The sequence below is a fragment of the Pyxicephalus adspersus genome, chromosome 3, assembly GCF_032062135.1.
Source record: "Pyxicephalus adspersus chromosome 3, UCB_Pads_2.0, whole genome shotgun sequence".
NCBI classification, from domain to species: domain Eukaryota; kingdom Metazoa; phylum Chordata; class Amphibia; order Anura; family Pyxicephalidae; genus Pyxicephalus; species Pyxicephalus adspersus.
In genome coordinates this window covers 96,621,298-96,638,752 of record NC_092860.1, presented here as the reverse complement: position 1 = coordinate 96,638,752, position 17,455 = coordinate 96,621,298, and the positions used below count along the sequence as shown (strand labels likewise).

General features: G+C 40.7%; 1 protein-coding gene and 1 pseudogene across 1 annotated transcript; one reads left to right on the top strand and one right to left on the bottom strand.

Annotated features, from left to right (window-relative positions):
- Positions 1 to 9,258, bottom strand: part of LOC140327438 (kinesin-like protein KIF18A pseudogene) — a 14,624-nt pseudogene extending 5,366 nt beyond the window's left edge.
- Positions 9,259 to 10,658: 1,400 nt separating this feature from the next.
- CCNA2 (cyclin A2) lies at positions 10,659 to 17,384 on the top strand. Its single transcript, XM_072405788.1, has 8 exons — positions 10,659 to 10,966; positions 11,769 to 12,018; positions 13,055 to 13,161; positions 14,129 to 14,352; positions 14,434 to 14,638; positions 15,111 to 15,224; positions 15,781 to 15,914; positions 17,014 to 17,384. The coding sequence occupies exons 1-8, from the start codon at positions 10,799 to 10,801 to the stop codon at positions 17,066 to 17,068; spliced, it is 1,257 nt and encodes a 418-aa protein (XP_072261889.1). The 5' UTR covers positions 10,659 to 10,798; the 3' UTR covers positions 17,069 to 17,384.
- The last annotated feature ends 71 nt before the right edge of the window (positions 17,385 to 17,455 follow it).

The window sequence follows — 17,455 nt, the reverse complement described above, 5'->3', positions numbered from 1 at the left end:
CTCACCAGTTGCATGGTTTTATTTAAACATAAGGTAAATTTATTTTTTAACTTGTGGTGCTAGATGGTTTTGTATTGTTTATTATTTTATAAATAATGTAAAAATATATAAAAATATCTATAATAATAATAATGGATAAGGAAGCTGTCAACTATTTGCGGCAGGTTTCATTTTTGTATTTACACTCAGGAATTTATTAGCATAATTGCTGTAACTTATTAACCAACAGTGTTAACATACACAAAGATAACCAATTTGATGCAAAAAAACATGGCAGGTCAGAGTACCTATAATACTTGAGACCGAATAAATCAAAACTGGTAGCATAAAACTCTTGTGTATGATTAGAATATGGCTTTGTATGCATCATATGTCTCATAGAACTGCCGTCAATAGGCCATGGATACAATCATTCCCGTTCAATAATAAAAAACCACAATGCTGTTTTTTGAGCATAGCATAAACCCATCCTGGCTGATATTCCTGGGAAAGATCTGCTTTAGTACCTGGAACACCAACAGAATCCTTGCAAAAGTAGTTTAACAGACTCCCATGTTCTATATTTGTGCCTGTAGAGCAGTGGTCCCCAACCTTTTGCAGGTGGTGGACCACCAAATGCATGGACTCTGGACTGCACATGCGCCGGTAGCATTGTGTCACTCAAAGAGTGATGCCATGATGCCAGAACCCACACACTTCCCCGAGCCTGCGATGTCTCCGGGAAACATGGCCTGCAGCTCTGGCGGGTGAGCCCCCCCCCCCCCAGTGGGGTCCTTCTCCTGACCCTGCTGGTGGGTGCACCAGCCACTTGCGGCCCAGGGGATGGGGACCTCTGCTGTAGAGGAAATCTTCATTGAAAGAAACATTGAGAATACCATTGCTAACCTCTAAAAAATGCTAGCTAGCAGTTCCCCGCTGTAAAGTCAGACACCAGTTCTCATACTTGTTAAGGATTTACCTGGCCACATGTCATATACAATCCAACTAAAGCAGAACCCTAATTTTTTTTAAAAATAGTTACATTATTCAGATTGCCACAATCAGCTTCTGTGGTTGAGACAGAAGAGAAGGGGATCTCCCCCCTTAAGTGTCAAAGAAACTTATATAAATAGGATATGGGTTATCCATCCTTTTATATAAAGTAAAAAATGTGATTATATTAATGTACTTAACACAGCCTTATATTAAAGGGTCTAGAAAGGCTCACTGTTCTACTTTCCTAGACCTCAGCTGAGGAATGAAGGGGATCCTCATCAAGTTTTTAAATATACTTTTTTTCTAATGAACTTACATTTTAATGGACCATTTTTTTCTAATGAACTTACATTTTAATGGACCATATCACAAAATCTATGTTACATGTTGGTGTGGCCATAGTAGACAAAAGTCTGAGTTGCAAACCTTTGGATTTTTAGGTGTGATGGTCTTCCTTTGTAATTTTTGATTGAATAATAAACTTTATTAATTACAAAAAACAATAGTAATACAATCGGGGTACATTCACCCAAGGAACTGCCATGTAGCACACAAAACACTTCATTACAATTCCCCCCATTATACATGCAAATAAATACATAAATTCCTGCACACTGGTGTTATGCCTGAGAGATTGGGGGGGGGTGTTCTTTTCAAACATCCCCTTCCAGAAAATCCATAAGGTGATAGGGTGTGAGGGCCGATGTGCGTCAGTCCTCTATGGACATCCTCTCCCTCTGATGGATAAGGCGTTTTTGGCGCACCAAATATCGTCCTTAAAACAGTTCATAATCCTCCTCCTTGATTTTCTCTTCTGTGTATTTGCTGTGGAACAGACCATACAACACATTGCAGTATGTGATGGACGTCCTTGACATGAATCGGCTCCTGTCCCAAAGTCTTCAACTTTTCACGCACTGCCAGAATACATGCAGGGCAGTCTCCTCTTCGATGATGCAGTGCCTGTACCTACATAAGTTCTTGGCATGCATAAAAGTCCTAAGGGGTAGTCCTCTTTGAACCCCCATCCAGGCCAAGTCTCTTGAATCCGATGTTCATCCAGACTTCTTCGCAGGTGACTGCGTTTTGGTCTGTGACTGGTTCCATTGACTCCTTTCCATAGATTTGCTTGTGGACCGTCTTCCGTTTCCACAGGTCCAGCTTAAAGCCTTGCAGCTAATTCCCTTTGATGAACTTGAAGGTGTCCGAGTAGAACCAAGGGGTGTACCAGTTGTACGGGGTGGTCCTGTCACACTTGTCCCATCCTAGGCTCCCCCATAGTGGGAGGAGGAAGAAATGTCGCATGGAGTTCCCTGCAGAAGTTGTAGTCCTGTCCACCAATGTCCTTTTTGACGTTGCAGGCGAAGAAGAACCTCAGCATCGTTGCATTGTCCAGAATTCCCTTGCCTCCCTTCCGATGTTCCTTGAACGTCACCGTCAGAAATTATACATTTGAAAGCTGATACAGTAATGGCAGCTCCTTTTTTCTGTCTTTATATGGGCAGTGTAACATTAACGCTGCCTTCACAATGTTTATTTACTGTCTGTAGGTGGAAGCCTAAACTCTGATAAGTGAGAGTATTTGCATGATAAAAGATTAGTTAACCATTCCCTATTTAGCAGGATGAATGACTTTGTATTCTGTGAGTTAGATTAGGAACAAAGTTGTAGTGCACATTAGCACCTCACTTACTTGCCAATGTGTCAGAAGCACTGGGATATGCAGGATATTGCTGCTGTTCAGTGCATAGTTCCCATTGAGTGATGCCCTTCACCAAAGTCCTGCTCTTACTAAGGTTGCATACACATGTTCAATTATCATAGCTGGAAATTATCTTTCATGTTCTTTTCCAGGGACATGATGAAAGAGTGCTGTACAGACATTGGCTGTCCGATAATGAGTGATAGTGAATCTCACTTGACTTCTATAACGACCATGGGGTTCATCTGACCTGTTGAAGTCATTCAGTCTAAATGGCGCCCTTTCCAGACTACTGCTGCACATGTACGGCAATCTGCTGTGCGATGGAGTGTGTTAGGGCTCACTTACACAAATGGCTGATTGAACTTTTTCCTCACAGCTATACTGTGGAGAAGCCTTGCCCGGAGGAAAAATAGCTTGCTTATAGTATACTCAAAAGGGACTCCAGATAAACTTATACGAGCAGTTGTATCAGACTTTGTGTAAAGTTTTCATAGTGTCACCATGTTTGAGCGGTAGAAAACCTTTGCATGCTGCATGTCTTCAGCAGTGGACATCTAGTAACTGAACAATAAATGCCTCAAAAATGCGTCATTTTAGGTGTTTTTTTTTTTTTCTCTGGCTTTGAGGTAGAGCAGTTGGGAAAAGTTAAATCTGCTCTATAGCTTGAGTTTACACAGCAGTGTAAGCGTCAAATAACCGCCAGATAAATGTTGGGTAAACACTGGATAAGCGCCCAATAACAGCTGGAAAATGCTGACTTTCCTGCCAGATAAACAACAAGTTAAAGCTCATGTAAATAAACCCTTACCTGTCCATTTAAATGAAAATGTAGCATACTGCTGGAGTGGGGAGGGGGGTAACCCTCACAGTAAATCTTCCCATACACTTTAATTTCCATTTAATTTAAATCTCTTTAGAGCTAATACAATCACCAGAAAGCCTACCACATCTATCAGAATTTTAAATACAGGGTGAATTAAATGGCTACTGGAGAAAAAAAAACAAATTCGGAAAAACAATCAGAATTTTAAGCAGGGCAATTTTCACCCTGTCTCCTTTGGGTCAACCAAAATCATTGTTTTATGTCTTTGATAGAAAATGCAATAAGGCTTTCAATAACACTTTAATAACCTAACTTTTTACCAACCTATTTACATCTAATATTGAGAGATATTGGAGCTGGCATCTACTGCTTTGCTACTTTGCCCCTTGCAGACCAGGCTTTATTAGATATTTCATTCTGCCCTAATATTGTAATAATAAATAGTAGGTGGAACATACTTTGGTTTTTGTTTTAGAGATTACATATGGTAAATTAGCATGGGTGAATATTAACCAAGGTCTCTATATAAGAACAAAAACACTGAGTAGTTCATTCCCCTCCCCCATGTCTATAATTCCCACCCTGAGCAGGACAGGCTTCAGTCTGCCATCGTACTTGTTAATTGCTGCTAAGGCTACGTACACAAGTGAAACCGTTCCCGTCCAATTATCGGCTCAGGTCCAATATCGGATGAGATGCTTGCTTATGTACAGTGCTCTTCGTCTATCGTCTGAACAACCGTCCTGGCAGATCGATGAACAATGGGCGACGAACGATCATAATGCAAGTGTAGGGGAGAGAGCTCAGCCCGGTGCCCCTCCATTGATCTCCCCCTCCCCTCTGCATATAGCAAAACAGTGATTGTGCAGTCATTTTTCGTTGGAAAGGATCATTTTAATGACAATTATTGCACTTGTGTACTTAGTCTATGTCAGAGAAAAAGCCATAATCCTATCTACTGATATGTATGATTATGGTTGCCAAAACCCACTTCAGCTTGGTGCCATTATACCTTATTTAATATTACATCCAGCCATAGCTGAAGGTATAATTGTCCTTGGGTTAGCTGTATCTTTTTTACTAAATAGCTAAATTTGATCATATAAAGAGGTAATATCTTTCAATTGTGCCCAACATTTTGTTTCCATGTCTGAACAAAATTTAATTCCAGCAACACAGAAAGGGATTGTTTCAGATATGTAAAACAGGTAATTAGTTTTTTGCAGTAAACTGAACATTTTCTGATGGCCAAGCCATTGTATGCAAATTCAGGTAAGAGCAAATTGTTTTAAATGGGGGACTTGACTCTGTCAAGGGAAATTCATTGATGAAAACCTAGCCATATTCTTTAGTTATTCTGTAATCTTGTAACACTTTATAGTATTGACGGTGAAAGGACTATTGTTTACCTTTAAGGTATGTATTCAATTACTGACACAATGGGAGTGTTGCTATAGGAATTATTATGATGTGTCCTGTTTCATCTACATATTAGAACCTGTTTACATGCACACAACCATAGTGTAATTGCACAAAAGAAAAAAATAAGAGGGTCATGGAAAGTATACTGGAAAAAATAATTTTATTATTTCTTATAGGAATCCATTAGCATGAGCGGGACAGGACATCTTGTGATAGCACATTGGCTTTTTTATGTGACATTCGTCCAATTAATTGTAATTATAAGGTTGGTTTTATAAATAAATGATGTTCTCAGGAAGCTCTTACAGATCTTGAGCATCACTAATTTATGTTTTTGAATGTTGAGAGCAGTGATGATATTAAGCACAACCGGGCACTTGTCAGAAGACATGGCCTGGGGGCATCCATAAGTCCCTCACCCTCCAAATGGCCAAAGACCTCACCTGTCATTCAATGCCTTACATCCAGTAAAATGACCTCCTGCTATTGTTATTATAAGAAGCCTTCTCCCACCTACTGTTATATAGTTCTGTGCTGTCAGAGTGGAAGCTGTATGTGGAACTTTGTGTCTATGTTACTGAATTTAGTATCTTCTACCCATTTTGTGTATTTTCATTTCCTCTATCACCCAAGTTTATCTTTTTTGATCCACTTAGTCTAACTCTAGTCAGTTTTTGAATATAGAGTTGTAGTCCATAATTCCAATTCCCTTCCTATGTGACACCGTAACAAACATTTAGGACAATGTTGTAATCAGGATATTACCAGAACCTGGAAACCCCATATGTGTTGTTGTCTTCATAGCATAGATTTCCCCTCACTTCCTATCAATACAAGTAAAAATTGTGAAACCCAAGAAGAGCTTGCTGTCTGTATATACATTTTTGTCATTGTTGTTAGGAATTAAAATACCTCCCAATGTTTTAGTACATGTTTGGCAATTTCCCAAACAGCTAAGGTATTTGTTTCTTGTTTTTCCACACTGTGCAGTTTAATATAACATTCTATATCCCTTGGTTTTTATATTTAGAAGCATTGTATTTGAAATTGATAGAACACCACTTTGATATTTCAATAAAGCTTTATTTTGGAACATACAATAAAATCAGTCAATAAAAGAGATCTTTTGTAAAAAAATAAAATAACTCCCTCCAGGCACCCAAACATGAATTAGCCCTTATGGTGAGCCCAACACAAAGTTTTCCAAAGTGAGCTCTAAAACTCAATTTTAACATTAAAAATCTGGCAACCTCTGGACCTGAGAAGTGCAAGGTTTTCGAAAATTCTGTAATTTTACGGTTTTATATGCTGTATATATTTAACAGAAAATGACTACCTGTACAGTCCTTTAAATGGATGCTGAATCCATAATGGGGCTATACAGCAGCAAATAAATGAGCAGGAAAGCATGTGCAAGCAAGGCCTAACAGCTGATCCTGGAGTACAGTAAGGTATTTGTTTCTTGTTTTTCCACACTGTGCAGTTTAATATAACATTCTATATCCCTTGGTTTTTATATTTAGAAGCATTGTATTTGAAATTGATAGAACACCACTTTGATATTTCAATAAAGCTTTATTTTGGATAATACAATAAAATCAGTCAATAAAAGAGATCTTTTGTAAAAAAATAAAATAACTCCCTCCAGGCACCCAAACATGAATTAGCCCTTATGGTGAGCCCAACACAAAGTTTTCCAAAGTGAGCTCTAAAACTCAATTTTAACATTAAAAATCTGGCAACCTCTGGACCTGAGAAGTGCAAGGTTTTCGAAAATTCTGTAATTTTACGGTTTTATATGCTGTATATATTTAACAGAAAATGACTACCTGTACAGTCCTTTAAATGGATGCTGAATCCATAATGGGGCTATACAGCAGCAAATAAATGAGAAGGAATGAGCAGGAAAGCATGTGCAAGCAAGGCCCAACAGCTGATCCTGGAGTACAGTGCCATCAAACTATAAACGGCGCCAGAAAACAAGTGTAAATTTGAAAATGTGCTCTGAAATCCACGCTGGAAATCTGAAGGAACTGGATTATTGAATTCCGGATTTTTGAATGTGAACATGTATAATCTTTTTTTTTATATGTACAGTATTGGTTGCATTCTTATCACTGTTATGGTGATAATTACTGTCATGACACATTTACGAGGGGGTGCTGAGAAGTTCCCGGCTTTGCCCAGAAAGAAGAGAGCCAAAGTTATGAAATAACACATTTATTCAACATATTTCCCCCTGAGACTGATGCACTTGGTACAGCGTAGTTGCAGCTTTTCTGGACTGTTCAAATAAAAGTCCTTTGGTTGGGCCACAAACCAGCTCTCAGCAGCATCTTGACGACAGGAATGACCTCAAAACGTTGCCCCTTCAGGTGTTTCTTCAAATTTGGGAACTGATAATAGTCCAAAGGAACCAGGTAAGGTGAGTAGGGGGCTGGTAGACCAGTTGGAAACCCAGGGTGTTCAATTTGGCAGCCACAGCGTTGGACGCGTGCGCAGGTGCATTGTCCTGCATAAAAAGGATCCATTTGGTCAACTTTCCACTGCGTTTCGTCATAATTGCCTTTTTCAGCTGGTCCAGACGGTTAGCATAATACTGTCTGGTGATACTAGAGCCCTGAGGTAGGTAGTCCACCAACAGAATACCGTCTTTGTCCCAGAAAATGGACGCTATGACTTTTTTGGCTGATTTCTGGGTTCAGAACTTCTTCGGCTGCGGGGACCCACTGTGGCGCAATTCCTTTGACTGTTCCTTGGTTTCAGGATCATAGATGTAGACCAGGTTTTATCCTCCGTCACTAACCTAGCCAAAAAGTCCTGTGCAGCTTCAAAATGGGCCAAAACATCTTTGGATGCTTCAACTCATTCCTTCTTTTGATCACTGTTCAAACATTTCAGCACCCACTTTGCTGAAAGCTTGCGCATGTCTAGGATAGTGGTGATAACAAACCCAACACGCTCCTGTGAGATGTCGAGTATCTGGGCTATCTTTTTTGTGGATATTCGCCGGTCCTCAATAATCAGCTCGTGGACAGCATTGCAGGTTGCCGGGTCATTTGAGGTTGGGGGGCGCCCACGGTGGCGCCCATCTTCAACGGTGAAATGCCCAGTCTTGAAATGAGATATCCAGGTTTTAACAGTGCTGTAGGAAGGACACTTCTCCCCCAGTGTTTGTGACATCTCTTTGTGAATGTCCTTTGCTGACTTCCCTGGAGAAACAAAAACTTCATGACGGCCTGTAACTCCAACGATGTGAAACTTGCTTGTACCTCTGCCATCACAGCTTCTCACTAAAAGAAAAAACAGTTTTAAGAATTGCAAGAACCTGATATTTGCACAGTTACATACTAAGATATTAGGCTGTCATATGCCCACACTCATTTATCTATTTTATCTGGAAGGGGGCAAAGTCAGGATCTTCTCAGCACCCCCTTGTATCATTTGTCAGTTTGCTTAAACTCCATATTTATCATCCCTTATCACCAAAAAATATAGTAACTTCTCTCCTTTTCATATAGTGGAAAATGCCAAACCCTGTAATCTGTGAGGTTTGTTTTAAAAATGCTCATGTTTCCCCATTCAAGTGATGGGATTTCTGCTCCCCAGTTTAGAAGTATTCCAGTACTTCTAGACTCCACCGACTGCCAGGAAACAAAACATGTTCCTTCTTTGATAGATCTAGCATTATTGAAGAGGCAAACAGGCTTTTCCTCACGTTTTGATAAATAGGCCCCTATGTGTAAGAGTTTTCTTGTTGCTGGATAGCTGATCCATAACTGAGATTGGTGGCCCGGCCGATAGTGACAGAGCCAGAAACTGGAAAGCAGGTTGATAAAAACAATAGTTCATCCAAATGAAAAGCAAGAAATATTAAAATATATGTGATTCCACCCTGCAGTTGTGCATTGAGTGTAAACTAAAGACGTTAGATAATACATTAGGTAGGTGAAATACCATGTACATGTCAATGTCCAGCCAACTGTCTGTTCTACACATTTGTTCTGTGGTTGTGTCTTTTAGATTGCTTCTTTCACCCACACTTTACAGCACACAAACAGTGTCACAAACAGCTGTTGTGGTGACTTTTCAATGTTGCTCTTATATTCTAAACGAATACACTTGGACCCTGAGAATTCAGCTACCAGGGTCAGGCTTTTCATTACAGGAATGCAAGTCTTCTTACTATTCTTACCATAAATCCTCATCTATAATATGTCTATCATATTGTACTGTATTGTAGACTTCACATGTAGTAAGGACGAAACTTACCTCTCACCAACGTGTAAACCTGGTCCTCTGGCCAGGCCAGAATGACGTAGCTCCTATACATTCACATAGGGGATCACTCATTCCCGGAAGCCAGATATTCCAGCATTGTACATTGTGCTGCACATGCCCAGCATAGTGTACGTTCAGCTAAATATTGAAAACAGTCATGTACATTAGTTTTATTACAGAAGTAACATAATCTGTCCCTTCTGAAATAAAAAGGCTGCCTTTCAATGATAGCAATGATGATAACATGATTAGACACCTCCGCCTCATACATAAATCAAATTTTTTTCACCCGAAGTGAATGGTTGTGCTTGTCTCAGGCTAAAATCTAATGTGTACAACTTTTCTACAATGACTGATCAGGAAGGAACACTGTGCCAATGTATGTAGGGGAGCACAGTGAAGTGCCGCTCTCTCCCTTCTCTCTACTCATTTCTTCCCTTTAAATGTGAGGACAGCGCTCATTTATTATTCTGTCTCTGGTAACCATCATAAAAGATCATTCCCAGGGACCATTATCATATGTGTGTACATAACCCTAGGCCTAGCACATATGGGCAGATTTTCAGATCAGATATGATTGTTTTATTGGCTCATAAATGGAATCCAGCAGCCAACCAATCGTAAGGGACCAATTTTTCTGATTCACTGGGGATAGATTGGATGTGTATGTGAATATCAAATTTAAGTACATAACTTTTATTGTGTATATGAACGATCGAGTACATCTATTCAGGGTTTCCCTGGGAAAGAAGATTGGAGGGGCAGAATCTCGTACACCTGTGTGCAATGTTTTAGGACTTCTGAACAATCAATTACCAAACAGAATATTGATCAGATCTGATGGCTGAATACAATATTGGTCTCCTGGTGTGTACTAAGTCTAATGTTATCAAACACACACAGTGAGCCTGGTTTATAAAAGTTCTCCAAGACTCTAGACTATTTTAAGAGAACCTGGGTGATCCAGCACACCAGGAATGGATTTATAAAAATAATTTCCTCTTATTTTGCAAATGTTTTCATTCCACTTCAGGTTTGCTCAATAACCCATATTAGTCTATGTTCTCAAGTCTTAGAGAGACTTATTAAATCAGACCCCAATACAGTTTCTGCCTAGAGAATATTGATTTTTTGTTTAATTCACAATATGTAATTGGCTTCTATTGGCCCTGTTGATAGCAGTGCAATGTACAGCACATTCACAGAGATCATATCAGCATTCACCCAGCGCCTGTGACACTCTGGACAGCTGATTTCGCTCTTTGTCTGCACGCCTTTTTCCCCCTCTAGACTTCCGTAGATTTGGTGACGTTGACCCGCGCTGTTCTGTGATTGGCTGATTTCAATAGTCGCGGGCTACTTGAACTGAGAAGCTTGTGTCCGCTGCAGCGCGCAAGGATTGAATTGTCGGACAAAGTGAGCGTGCACCGGAGGATTGGGGGCAAAGGAACGAGCGGCCTGGTGTTGTAGTCGGTAGGCGCCGGTGAGAGCGGGCACCCTGGTCGGCCTAGTTTGACTGCCTTTGTTCGGATAGTGGAAGGACCGGGGGTCGTAGAGCCGAGCACCTCCCTTCTCTCCGCTCACATTACGAGATGTCGCAGTACGTGCTGCGGGACGAGAACCAGGAAAATGTCCAGCCGAGGAAGCTGACATTGCAGCAAGCTGGGAGCCAGGGAGGCCGCACCGTGCTCGGCGTGCTGCAAGAGAACCGGGGGCTGCGCGGGGCACCGAGCAGAGGAGGCAAACAGCAACCAGCACCGGTACGTTCCATGGCCGGGCCAATGGCGGCCCGGTGTCCCCACTTTATATCCTATGTCCCCGACCGGCCGCTCCTATCACCGAGCGGTATTCCCCGCCTAATGTTCGGCCTGTGTAATCCAGGGAGGGCTCAATCCCAGCCTGCACCGAGCCCGGGGCTGATCGGCAGTGCCGAGCCTATACATCAGTATTGGAGGGAAATGTGCGCCCAGCTGATCACCTCCCTGCCTGCCATTCATTCTACATTCACCCAGCTCTCATATCACTGCTTGTAGGCGGTCTGGCCTGGGTTATCGCATTATCTGCCCCTTTATTAAATCATACTTATATATTCACACATTGTATAGCTACAAGGCTGCCATTACACGTGAATGCTCGGTGTCCTATACCAGGACTGGCTGCATGCTAGGGAGGGACATGTGCCTGGCCTAGGTGTCTGTATTGTTCCCCATCAATGGCTTTATATAAAGATCCTACAATATAGCAGAGCCTCCCATCCTGGCCCTCTACCACAGGCTGCTGGGGATCCTGGGGATATATGGACCTCACAGGTCAATTGTCTCTGACACAATGATATTTGGTCATCTGTATGTGTGGCATTCTTCCCACTGGCTGGCAATGTGCAGGGTATTCATTCCATTGACTGGTAATGGTGTCAGATGTGGATATAGTAAGTATAGCAGGGTTTCCTGAAGGCTTATTGCAATAGATTGCTGTATTAGATGGTCATGAAATACTTTTCTTGGCTTGTTGTAAAATTGTGCTGCTAGATATCCATTCTCTCAATTTTTCTTACTGGTTTAGGTTCTTGCAGCAAGCAATCGCCTGGGCATTAATGATGAGAACTATGGCACGCTACCAGCTGGAAAGACCAAGCAGGCTACGTTTGCCATTCATGTGGATGAACCGGACTGTGCGAACTATCGGAAGATGCCAGTCACAAAAAAGCCTGTGGAAGATGAACCACTTAAACAGCTCAATAAAGTGGTTATTACACTTGGACAAAGAAAGCCTTTGGAACCTCTAGATCTTCCAGTGGTCCCTTCTGGCTATGGTAAGGAATAGTAACAGCTGCACTAAATGTCTCCTGCAGAATTACAGCCATATTTTAGTTGGCGCAGCCCATCTTTAAATCTCTTCGCACTTGCTAGGTGTTAACGTGGAAGAGAAGTTCCACTTTAGTTTCCACAACCTGGCAGACTTTTGCAAAAATAGACAATGTCCCTTGTGCAATAATCTATCTAACCTGTTTGGGGTTCCAGTGTCAAAGTGCACATGTGCAACATCAGCTTTGGCTGCCAGCAAAAACAATTCTAACTTCTGGTTTGTGCTGGGATGAATGAACTCCTGCCGTGTAGTTGTCATCCTGGCACAGCCATTCAAGATGGCCGAAGATTCTTTAGAAGGAAGATGGCGGCACCCTGCTCTGGAGTGTGGATAGGAGAGTTGCACTTTAAGGTGTCCATGGCCGCCAGAAAACATTATTTCAATGTAGCCTTTGAAGTTTTCTACCATTACTTTTTAGACAGCAAGTCCATTAGCCAAGTTTTAATTACTGTTCATGGACTATGAACTCTCCTATCCACACTCCAGAGCAGGGTGCCGCCATCTTCCTTCTAAAGAATCTTCGGCCATCTTGAATGGCTGTGCCAGGATGACAACTACACGGCAGGAGTTCAAAGGAGATGAGTTGTCTGTAAAGATCCAATTTTTCTATATAGTAATTAAGGAACCTACACAATAAAAGATGTCTGTGTGTGCTCTGCTTGTTTTGGCGTACCAAACAAAAAGCTTAAATGGCAACCAACTATAAGAAGTGATTTCCTAACATGTACTAAAATTGTATGCTGACCTGTGTATAGTGACAATCCAGTAATAACTGCAAGAGAAAATGGTTGCTTGCTTTGAAAAGCTTTCCTGTTCCCCTATTTTAAAACCGCTTGTCTAAGCTTAAGGACCAACTCAACAGCAATGTCTTGGTGTCCTATAGTTTGATGGTCCAAACCTTGCACTTTGTCTTTAGGTTGATGTTTCTGCTATGAAGCAACACACGTTACAACTTTTAAACCATTTTATTTTTTTCCCTATAGATTCTCCAATGGATATGTCCCTTGTGGATGAAGAAGAGAAAGTAGTCACTACCAATGAAGTTCTCGATTATGCAGAAGAGATTCACACTTACCTCAGAGAAATGGAGGTAAATGAAATGTCCCATCTAGTGGAAATCCCTGTAAAATATTGTTAAAAACTTTAAAGGTTGGGATTTCAGTCTGACGTTCGATAAAAATAAGGTTATGATTCTAAAGAGTATGTTGTTTGCAAATTGTTTCTGAGCATGTCTTATTCATGTCCTCAATCAGTATTCAGTCTTGTGCCCCCATGCTGCCACACACTTTCTCTGCCTACTGAAATGCAGCGGGCTTCAGTACATGACAATTTAGTGAGGTTTGAGGTGAAGCTCCCAAAATAGCTTGTGTCTGGAATACAAAGGCAAACCTCAGATTTGAGAATACTGTCAGAAATGGACAAAAGGTTAGTAGTGAGGAAAGGGGTAGGCCTTTTTAGCTCACACTACCAGAAAGTACCACGTTTCTGGGGTAAGAACTGGAAAAAGGTGAATCTTTCAATTTTGCTGTGAAGTCCTCCCTTAGTGGCACAAGCCTAATAAAGCAACATTGTGCTTTCCCGCACATGGTTTCCTACCGTGCCACCATGTGCATCGACACATACTTGGCTACCCCCTCCTTGGGGAGGAAGACATGCACTTGGCAAGGGTGCTCAGGACTGCTGATGACATGGTAAGGTGTTCAGGTAGTTATCCACATACACGTCATGCTCAGGTTTTGTAAAATGATCCAATGGACTTCGTAGCACTGCTAGACCACTTTGTAGGGCTGAAAAAGATATTACCGGCATGGTAAATGTAGTAGGTCTGACTAGTGGCATCGGTGCAGTAAAAACCATCATTTTGCAGTGCTGTCTCTTTATATTGTCTTTCAGTGGAGGTTTCTTGGTTAATATGCTTACATTGACAAAAATGTTTCTATAGACAGCACAGACCAATTAGTCATATTTGCCATTTTCTCAGTTGTAAAACTATACAGCACTTTATTGCCAAATGTGCATGTTTTCCCCTGAGTTCTAACACTTTTCCCTAACTACAGATTAAATGTAAACCCAAATCTGGCTACATGCAGAAGCAGCCCGACATAACGAACAACATGCGTGCAATCCTTGTTGACTGGCTGGTTGAAGTTGGTGAAGAGTACAAGCTGCAGAATGAAACGCTATATTTGGCTGTGAACTACATTGACCGTTTTTTGTCATCCATGTCTGTACTACGAGGAAAACTTCAACTAGTGGGCACTGCTGCTATGCTTTTAGCTTCGTAAGTATCTTCCCTTTCCTGTTAACAAAGATCACATATTACTTTTGCCTTCATTTCTAACACTTGTTTTTCCTAACGCAGGAAATTTGAAGAGATCTACCCACCTGAAGTGGCAGAATTTGTTTATATAACTGATGACACCTATAACAAGAAACAAGTTCTTAAAATGGAACATTTGGTACTTAAAGTACTGTCTTTTGACCTTGCTGCTCCAACTATCCTGCAATACCTCAATCAGTATTTCCGTCTGCATCCAGTGACTCCCAAAATGGAGGGCTTGTGCATGGTAGGTATTTTGGATTGCATAACACATGTTGCTGAGTCATTTTGTACCTAAAACATGACTAAAACCAGCTATAGCTATCTCTAATTCATTTGGGTAGACTAACCTTCCGAGGTTGCACTTATTCCTTTAGAATATTTTCTACAATATAGAAGTAAAGCCCAAGAAATATCTTGTAACAGAGGCTTCAATTGTGTTAATGAATTTCTAAGCTTGAGCAAAATTTCTGGAAATGGTCTTGAGTCTGTGTTGTGAAACGGGATGATAAAATTTTTTTTTACATGGTGTGAGGTGAAGATGTGCAGATGTTCCGATATCAAAGCATTTTATCGGGTTGAGCAGAGAGCTGTGGTTGAATATCTGCAGATTTAGTCTGCTTATAAGCGTTTATTGGCATTGTTCCTGATCTTTAGGACTTCATGCTTGTGTACAATTGCTTACTGTGCAAATAAATTTTTTTTTGTTTTGCTTGCAGTATCTGGGAGAGCTCAGTTTGGTAGATGCAGACCCTTTCCTCCGGTACTTGCCATCTGTTGTTGCTGCATCTGCTTTTGTCATTGCCAACTTCACATTAAATGAAGAGACCTGGGTATGTGTTCCTTTTTTTTTTTTTTTTTTTTTTTTTTTTTTTTTTTTTTTATTAAACTAATGGCGAGGGAAGACTTGTGTGTTGTGAAAACGATTGTTTCATTTGCTAATTCTTCAGCCAGCATGACTTGGTCCACAAATCATACACAATTTTTCAATCGCACTTGCCTGAAAATAGACCTATACAGAAAAAGTTTGTCTATTAGGTTAGTGCTATTTGTCAATGAGTTGCAAAAAAGCTACAGATTAACAATAGTTGGTCTTTTTGTATGGGCATTCATTCTTTAGGTTTGGCCTCTAGGAGCAATTTTTTTTAATTGCATGTACTTTATTAGATGTGACCACTAAATTAAACTTGTTTGTACAACTGCTTATTAAACACTACTTATAACAAATTTTGAAAATTTTTTTGAATGTAGGCAAATGTCTATTATGTGCTTTTACACTTGTATGTCCCGGGCACATAGCTGGATTTATGATCTTGTGTGGCAAAGTTTTCTTTACTTAGTTTTAGTGTTCCTAATTGAACTAACTTAAAAAGTTGTTCTCTTCTACAGCCTGATTCCTTGGCTAAGTTCACAGGATACTCCTTAGATAGTCTTAAACCTTGCATCCAGGATCTATATCGCACATATCTTGCTGCAGCAACACATCAACAACAGGCTGTTCGTGAGAAGTACAAGACTGCAAAGTGAGTAAAGTACACATCTGCTAAACACTTACAGGCTACAGTTTGACCTTTTTAATGTCATCTTGGGTGCATTGCATCATTAGGACTGAGCAATGAGTTCCTAAATAATTGTACATTATCTACGTTTAAGTCAAATCTGTAGTGTTTGGACAGGATTTCTAAGTTGTGCTGTGCCATCCCTTCTCCCCCACCATCACCTAGTTTTTGCAAAAATTGGGGGGGAAATGGTATCACTTCAGTGACTTCTATGGTGCTGTGGTCATAATGTCTGATGGTGACACCTAGTAATAGTTTCAGCTTTAAATCGGAGCAGAATTTTTCTTTTTTTGTAGATGGTAACCAACTGATACTTTAGAATAGGGGTCGCCAACCTTTTGGTCCCCCAGACCACTAAAATTACCGGCTCCTGACTACATGTGTGGGGTGCCAGTTGTCACTCAAGGAGGAGGAACCTCCCCATAGTGACATCATAATATTGCCATAACCCCACCCACTCTACCTTCACAGATCTGAGCCTGTGATGGAAAAGTGGGCAGGTTGTGTTGTGAAATCCCTTAGCCAGGGATTTGCACAGGGGACGTGGGCTGGTGCGTCCCCCTGGCAGGGTCCTTTCCCTGACACCACTTAGGGGTGTACCGGTCAGAGCTGGGTACCACCAAAATCTTCTTGCAGACCACTGTTTGGCAACTACTGCTTTAGAAAGTCCACAATGGCAGTATTAGCCCAAGTTCGTGGTGCATGGTGTCAATCACTGCCACAAATGTGACATCTCTCAAGCAGTATTGGCTTTGCCCAAGTCCTCTAGCAGGGCTATGTTGGCACATCTCTCAAATTACTGTTTTGTCTGCATCTATACCCCCTGCCGTCCCAGTCAGCATTGTTCATTAGTGAGGGGTTGACTGTATTTCTGATGCAGTGACAAGCTATCGTCCAGGATTTGTGACTGACATAACCGCATGTGGTAGAGAACTGGTAAATATGCTGATTTTAATCTACATGTAAAGGAAGTGAAGAAAAGGTTTGATTTTAGTTTTTTCCTGTTGTTACTGAGTAATTCATGTTGCTGATCCTGTTTTTTTTTTTTTTTCATTATTTTCAGGTATCATGGTGCATCTACAGTTGATCCTCCAGAGTCACTTTCTACAATTTTATAATCCTAAAGTTGGACTTTTCTTCTTATGTATATGGACAAAAAGCACATGATGTACAGTTATTTTTCTATTATGGAACTTTGTTTTTGTAACTCCTTCGGGTATCAGGAATCTGAACTGAATTATGAAGCAAAGTTTTTTTTTAAGTCTGTGTTTTTTTATGGTTTTAAACTCTGTAAATTTTATGTATGTTTTAGATATTTGCTTAGCTCTTTTATAAAGCTGTTTGTGCTAAATGCACAACAAAACAGTTGGCATATTTGTTTATAATCTATATACATCATTGTTATTGACAATAAATGTTAACTAAACAGCAAAAGTGTGAATTCAAGCAATGTGTAAAGGCCTGGTGGGGGAGGTCATGTGATTGCTGTGGAAGTCTGTAGAAAC